A 7,373-nucleotide genomic window follows, 5' to 3' on the forward strand; every position below is an offset into this window, starting at 1 on the left:
TCTTTCCCTTGCATAGAGTTTGACTTAAGTAAACAAGTGAAGACAAAACCCGATTCTACTTAGGTAACCAATTTAGCTTTGACTAAGTACACATACTTGTTGGATGAATCTCATGTAAGAGAATTCAGAAAACAAATACAGGCAGCAGAAAATTTGTGCGTCCTTGCATAGAGGATATTGAGAAAACTCTCATCTCTGCATCTAGTTTGATTTATCATGTGGTGCCTATACTGATAATGTTCAAGTGAAAAGGCTGGAAACACATCTCCCTTCCCAGCCAGATTCCAGATTGGGGCAACTATCAATTAAATCTAGACCTAAGAAAATAATCTGATGACCAATAACAGATCTGTAAAAGACTGACAGGGAACCAACCACACAAGAAATTAACATCCAAAGCCATTATTCTTCTGTGAAAGTTCTCATGATTTACCAATATCTTCAATTTCTTTGTCAAAATGAATGCAGCAGACACACCAGAATTTGAGATTAGACTATTTACCGAAGAGGGTACCCTCCCGGTGGAAGAATTAAAAGCAGAAGTTAAGGCAGCTAGTGCTTCAGCTCTTTGCCTTAGTCCTCCTTGGTTCCCACCGTTTGACTTGTCCTGCAACAGAGTGATAACATCACCCACCCAAGTGACACGAGAGGGGAACAAATACAGTAGATGATGAAATATGGAAAACATGGAGATGACCAACTCACATCAATTGGCATCTAGACAAAGTATTTACCTCCACAACGTGATTTGCACCGAATAATAAAGCCACCTTCTTCTGGAATGAGTTTCCTTGAGCCTGCATTAGAGGGGAAAATATCAAAGAAAGGCAAACTAGGGAAATAGTAACAAACAAGCAGAAATATAAAGAAAAAGCCATTAGTCACGGTCAGATTTTATTATACACGAAGCCTTTAATTCTACACTTTTGCTCTCTGTGAAAGTTTTAGATCCTTGGTTCTTAATATTCACAGTATTAACTGCAGAGCTTCTACACTGTTATTTTCAGATGCTGCTTCATACTAACAAGAGAAATGCAGTACTCTAACTTCTTCATAGTGTGTTAGGATGCTGCAGACAGAATCACGCAATTGTATACGGCAGAGCAAAGTAAATCTACTTCTTCCAAAAGAGTTGATTATATTTTCCAATTTAATCAAAGAACTAGACGACAAAATTAAGTTGTTAACTAGCCTTTCTTTTGAAAACAAGCACCGAAAGAAATCTAAAACATAGTTTCTAGGATAGAAGAACTTACAAAAGCTTTAGCGGGTTCCCAAGAAAAGTAAGTGGTGAAGAAACATGGTTCATTCCCTTCAGTGATTTTGTACAGTGGAACCTTCAAAGGCAAGCCCTCCAGGGAAGCAGCCATTTCTATGTATCTCTGCCCATGAACCATACAATGAGAGCACAGTATTCCACAGGAGGAAAGGCAACGTGAATTCGAAAGCTGATAGGGCAGTGTACCTGGCCAATATCGAAAGCCGTTTGTTTTTCCTTAGAGTCCACATATTGACCAACCCATACGAAAACTTCAGCATGAGTGTCAAGTACATACATATCCTCAGTTAAGAGATCATCTTGGGCAAAGTTGTGAATCTCCTCAACCTGTGGAACATAGCGTTAGAGCATGCCAAAAAAATTTCTAAAAAAAAAAGAAAGTTAGATAATCGTTCGCTGAAATCACACCTGAAACTTTCCTGAGGATCCGCGTAGGCACATTTAAAAGAAGAAGATAGGGTTAGAATGTACTTGGTTTCCACAATAAGCAAAACATTAAAATAAACTGTTCACCTATCAGATAATTACTATTGTATAAGAAGAGCAAAAGCCGAAATAATCTTTTTAAATTTGCGAATTGAAAGCTCCACCTTTGTTGAACGAGAACGAGAACAAGTGCGGATCCCTAACAGTCTCAGAGGAAGCTTTCTTGCTGGTAAAGTTCTGTTTTCCCCCAAGTGCAAACCAAAAGGATGAGCTCTCTGTTCCTTCTTTGGCATGCTTGATAGTAACCCCAGGCTGACTTAGCAAGAAAGAATGCATTTAGATTGGACCGATTAAAGAGTAGTAGCTCATTGGACAACTTAAGTTAGAGATCTTATAGCAAAAGTTTGATTATATTTCCTCTGACGGCCTTGAAAAATATTAGCTTGCTAAAAAAACACAATAATAAGTAGAACACAACTGACAAAGAAACAGCTTCAGCTACACTAAAACAAAGAGAAAGCAATTAGGCATTACCTTTAAGAATTCAGCAACTTTAGCAGCCAGTTGTTGCTGCTCATGTGTACTTTGATTTCCATGCCAAAGGAACATGGAAGAACCAGATTGCAGAAGGAAGCACTCATAAGAGTTCAAAGATGTTGCGATCTAAATAAAAACAAATCAGGTATAAAGGCTTCTCGTCAAATTGCAGCATTCAAAAATAGAGAGCCAAATTTTCACACAATGGAACGAAAGAAAAAGATGGAAAGAGAAGCTAAACTGGTCAAGTACCGCTTCAACTTGCAATGCCTTATTATTGTGAACCCCAGTTCCAGACACTTGAATTAGCGCAATTGAATCTGATGTGTAGGCTTCTTCTTCTGGTGAACCTTTCTCTGCCCCACTATTCTTGTAACCAGAGCTCAAACCACCCTAATAGTTTGTATAATCATATTAAGCCATTAATAGTCTGCCTTGCAAAAATAATCAAATCCCATCAACTCATAAGGTAGATCTGAGATACCTTAAGAACCACCATAGGTTGAAAAAGGGCGATAAACTGCGGAGGTTCTTTACCCTCGTGTATACGTCCCTGCATGCAAGAAGGTCGCAATGTTCACCGAGCTCACTAGTACTACTACTTGCCACTGCTAATTATGACAAAATACGGTACCTGCACTGGTCTTCCCTTTAACGAGTTGAACATTGTATTCGCCAAACGCAGTGCTGTTTCTTGGTCCTCCTGAATTAGAAAAATGAAAAAATATTACATGGAATTTTTTTTTTTGTGGTAAAAGGTTATCGTGTTCAAGATGTATGTATGGCTAAACGGAAAAATATTTGAGATTGCCCCTACAGTTATAAACAGAAAAGCCAATACAAAATAATGAACGAACTGAAATCGAGGATTTTTTTTTTAATCAAGACCTGTAACAAAAATGCACATGCATGATCTGTGCTATAAATTACTCAAATGCAATGGAAAAGGGAAATTTACCTGAATGCTATGGTTTCCGAACCAACAGCACAAGAAATAGTCTTCTTTCCTATCACCAGAATGATAGGTATAAAGGACCAAATAACTGTCCCCCGAATAAAACTTGCCTATATCTTCCTTGGCTAAAGGAGTTTTGGCTTTACCATCAACGCACCAAACCTAGAACGTAAAAGAAAAAACAATATTTGGATTAATACACCCATGACAGAAGCAGAAATTAAAGGTATAACAAGTCCGAACACACAACAGACCTCTAATTTTCCACCTCCTTCAAGCAGAGGTGGAATATCCTCACTCACTGGGGTGCTTTTGGATGCGCCCTTTAGCCCAACACCTTGTTGCTTAAGTAGAGCTATACAGCAATAAATTAACATATTACGTCGAGACTAAAACCCGCAACTATTTCAATTTTGATAATGGAAGTCAAAGTGATCTTTTACCGGCGACCTTTCCCCGTCCCTCTTCACTACCAGGAGTTGCAGAGCCTGATGGCCAAGAGTCAAAGTTAGACTTGAAAGAATGGGGCTCATAACCTTGGATAACACGAGTTATGAGTGTTGCCTTTGGCCTATTTTCACTAGCAAGACAATCCTGGAGATGAAGGGAAAAATGAGAACCCATGCTCAAACAGAAAGCGGGCAAATATACAAGAAAAATCCAATTTTTACCTCGGCAGCTTGGCTAGCAGCCTTTCTCTCCTCCACTTGAGTTACACGGCCAACCCAAACAAATACCTCAGCACCACAGTCCAAAAAGTAGCATTTATCGTTTTCCAGTAAGGACTTGGATAGATCGCCCTCTATAGGTTCCAACTGGCCATTGGCAATGCTAAAAGAACAGACAAAAATAAATTAATACTCCTGTCAGTAACTGCAGTTTTAAGTTAAGCAAAACGTAGAATTGATCTCACTGCAGAAGGCATAGTTATCTGGGTGCATCTGTTCCATGTTTTAGAGCAGCAAGCATTTCAAAATCTCATGTACAAAATAGGGACACATCAAAAAGAGAAAAAAAAAAGGTACCTATAAAGCTTGGGTGGAGTTGTCTCTGGAATAATGTCATCCTCACTGGCAACTTTCCTTCCGATTGGAGCAAAACCACCGAAAAGGACCCAGAACTCGCCAGAGTCGGATTCTGTATCTAGTTTTCCATCATCTGTTGCACAGATAAATTACCACACATCCATGAGCTAATCTTTAAGGCATTCTTCGGACACACATAAACTATGTCAACACAAAGAAACGATCCTTTGAGAGCTCAAATGCCATATTTAGTCACTGAGATGAAAAAAATAAGCAAGATGGTAGGTTTATATTAAATTGTAAATGTGTGTGCAGTGCGCTTACCAACAATCGCAACATCGCATGTTCCTTCATGATACTTATCTTTCAAATATTGAACAACTTCCAAAGCTTTGGCTCTCTCCTGAATGTTTGAATTTGCACCATTAAATTGATAGATCTTCTCCTTTGTGTCCAAAATAAATACATCATCGTGATTCAGTGATGCACGGGCAAAAGGAACCTACAAAAGCAAACACAGAATTTTATGTACTTTACACACTGTTCTAATGCCAAGAGCACATACACAATAGCTCAATCAGTTAGCAAAAAAAGTGAAACCTGCTTCAACCGGACGGCACGTTTTCCTTTGCAGATATACAAACGGGTTTCGAACTCTTCTTCTTCAGGCTTTCTAAATCCAGACGCAACACCGCCCTCTAGCGGTATAATGCATGGCTTGAAGTAAGACAAAAATTTGTCAGATTCATGACCCTGAATTTCCCTGTGTTGGACAGCACGGCCTCCAAGGACTGCGTCAAGTTCAACTGTCTTGGCTGCTGCTGTTCCAGCTTCATCCTGGAACCATCAATATCAGATTAGCATTACACCCAGTTTCCCCTTTTATTTTCTTCCAAATAATCAAAGCAGAGCCAATTTTATGGTAAAAACAAAAACCAAAATTAGATACCTGACTTGTATCTTTCCCAATCCAGAAGTGTATGTCATACTGGTACGCACCCCCCTTATTTTGTGTGGTCTGCCAAAATAGAATATAAATATAATAAGAATCCAGAGATAATAAGGAGCATATCTTTAAATGCATAAGAACGTAATGGAAGAAGGAATGTTCCACTGTCTTGGGAATATATTGAGTGGATGAAACATTAGAGGAAAAAGGTGGTAGAGGAAGGAATTCTCAAACCTGCAATATAATGTAACTATCTCCCATGTAGAACTTCCCATGTTCAGACTTTGGCACCAGAACTGGTTGAAAATTCTCGATTCTCCAGATCTCAGTTCCACTATGAGATGTCAAGTTCAACAACCTCAGACAGCGAGCCAACCAAGAAAAACAAGTGTGCGCATAAAGTATAATGTAAGTAATTCAAGTTTTCTTTCTAATATAAAATCAAAGAGATAAAATGGTTATGTCGTTGAAGGATACGGTTTCTGTCCGATTCCTTGGAACGCAGGATCCAAGACCTTGGTTGACGCAGACATTTTTTATATAGTGGCCTGTCCTTTCCTTTTAGTAATAATATATAAGATGCACGCCAAGAACCTGTTAAAAACAGTGTGTTATCAGCTGTAACTTCAATAAATGGCAGTAACTAGACTGGTGAATATAGAATGAAACTGCAAACTATTAATTTCTTGGATGTTGCACAAACAAAGTTCAGTGAAAGTGGGGCAAAAGGGAAACTCGGTAAAAAGATAAATAGCAGCAGAATCCTGGCTTTTCTTCCTAATGCAACCCCCATTCATAAAGGTAAATAGCAATCACATATGAAACTAGACGCAACTGTGAAGAAACAAGAGTGTTGCAAATACATACAAGTCCCATAAAAAAAACAGTAATATTTAACGATCATTCAAGAAACTCAAGTTCAGTATTCTTCTTGACTCCATGACGAATGTAAAGAACCAAAAACCCAACACGATTTTGAATTCTTGGTTCGCCAAAGGGCATTGGAGACATGCTGATAATCACTAGACTCAACCTACACCACGATGTCCACCCAACAAATGTCGGATGGAAAGTGTCCTGAATCCTTGATGATATATGCTCAATGGCATTTGCAGTTTGCAGACTTCTAAATGGCTGTCCTGAAGGAAAAGCATTGATACCACGACTCCCAGCTACCCTATGTTCCGTTACATAACTACACCAGAAAACTAATGAGATATGTTCCTTAACAGATCCAGAACCATGTCCTGATAACTTGTCAAGCATCAGGATAGAATATTAATCTCTACTAGCGTTCCAAACAGCACCCGATAACCCACTTCACGAGAATTCCAGGGACTAGAGTGAACTGTTTACTTTTTTAATCATAACTTGAACAGAAGAAAGGCAGTAAAAACTCTAAAAACAGCAGCCTTAACCAACATTGACTGAAGAGTCAAAACCTCCGCCATATGTAGGAAATCCACTCACAAGCATTTACCAATGATTCCTTCTTTCACAGCCACCAAAATTTTCCAGAATACAATTTTTAACAATGTTTTCACTTGATCCAGCTTCCAGGAAGAATCTCAAGCGTTTCGGGTTATATCAAACACAAACAGCCTATTCCCCGGGCAAACTCCAATATACAAAAGCAGGTGGTCAAACTTTGCAATAGTTTGCACAACAATGGATACTAAGGCACCTCGTTTCAATATTCTTGTTTCAGATCATGCAACATTCTTTTGCATTTCTAGGAACCGAATTGTGAGAACCCTGGGTCAATGAAATTTCTGGAAAACCAATGCGTCCATAATCAGGGAAAAGTGATTGATCATATGAAATGTAACAGTCACCAGTGTTCTCTGTTGACGAGCTATGGCTCTACCACCAAAAACCAAAACATATGCAATTCCCAGGAATCCTAACGATAATCAACAGCGATCAATTCACGGAACAGAAGAAATTGAACCTTTTTTTCACGCATGGAAATGATTTCAAGGGGATCAAACGCTTAATTAGAAAAATAAACGGACGTAAAACACAATTAGCAGAAATCAAGACCGACCCGGATGGATAAACGACAGAACAAACAGAGATCTAAATCGAAATGACGGATCGAAACGAATCGAAAATCAAATTTTCTAGACACACCCATCTATCAATCGATCGAGAGAGAGAGAGTACCGGCCACCGATGGATCTTCGGGGTGGCACTGTGGGG

General features: G+C 38.9%; 1 protein-coding gene across 1 annotated transcript in view; it reads right to left on the reverse strand.

Moving 5' to 3' along the window:
- LOC104818057 (villin-3-like) overlaps positions 1 to 7,373 on the reverse strand; it is a 9,519-nt gene extending 2,146 nt beyond the window's left edge. Inside the window, exons 1-21 of the mRNA XM_010547541.2 lie at positions 7,338 to 7,373; positions 5,649 to 5,765; positions 5,406 to 5,505; positions 5,172 to 5,240; positions 4,823 to 5,059; positions 4,547 to 4,724; positions 4,223 to 4,355; positions 3,869 to 4,028; positions 3,641 to 3,791; positions 3,452 to 3,552; positions 3,201 to 3,359; positions 2,877 to 2,945; positions 2,727 to 2,795; positions 2,495 to 2,635; positions 2,240 to 2,368; positions 1,870 to 2,017; positions 1,688 to 1,698; positions 1,466 to 1,606; positions 1,257 to 1,382; positions 735 to 797; positions 503 to 607 (exon numbers count right to left, since the gene is read on the reverse strand). Coding sequence (XP_010545843.1) covers positions 503 to 607; positions 735 to 797; positions 1,257 to 1,382; positions 1,466 to 1,606; positions 1,688 to 1,698; positions 1,870 to 2,017; positions 2,240 to 2,368; positions 2,495 to 2,635; positions 2,727 to 2,795; positions 2,877 to 2,945; positions 3,201 to 3,359; positions 3,452 to 3,552; positions 3,641 to 3,791; positions 3,869 to 4,028; positions 4,223 to 4,355; positions 4,547 to 4,724; positions 4,823 to 5,059; positions 5,172 to 5,240; positions 5,406 to 5,505; positions 5,649 to 5,704 — 2,346 coding nt within the window. The 5' untranslated portion in view covers positions 5,705 to 5,765; positions 7,338 to 7,373. The remainder of the gene's footprint in view (positions 1 to 502; positions 608 to 734; positions 798 to 1,256; positions 1,383 to 1,465; positions 1,607 to 1,687; positions 1,699 to 1,869; positions 2,018 to 2,239; positions 2,369 to 2,494; positions 2,636 to 2,726; positions 2,796 to 2,876; positions 2,946 to 3,200; positions 3,360 to 3,451; positions 3,553 to 3,640; positions 3,792 to 3,868; positions 4,029 to 4,222; positions 4,356 to 4,546; positions 4,725 to 4,822; positions 5,060 to 5,171; positions 5,241 to 5,405; positions 5,506 to 5,648; positions 5,766 to 7,337) is intronic.

The sequence above is a fragment of the Tarenaya hassleriana genome, unplaced genomic scaffold (genome assembly GCF_000463585.1).
Source record: "Tarenaya hassleriana unplaced genomic scaffold, ASM46358v1 Cleome1, whole genome shotgun sequence".
NCBI lineage: Eukaryota > Viridiplantae > Streptophyta > Magnoliopsida > Brassicales > Cleomaceae > Tarenaya > Tarenaya hassleriana.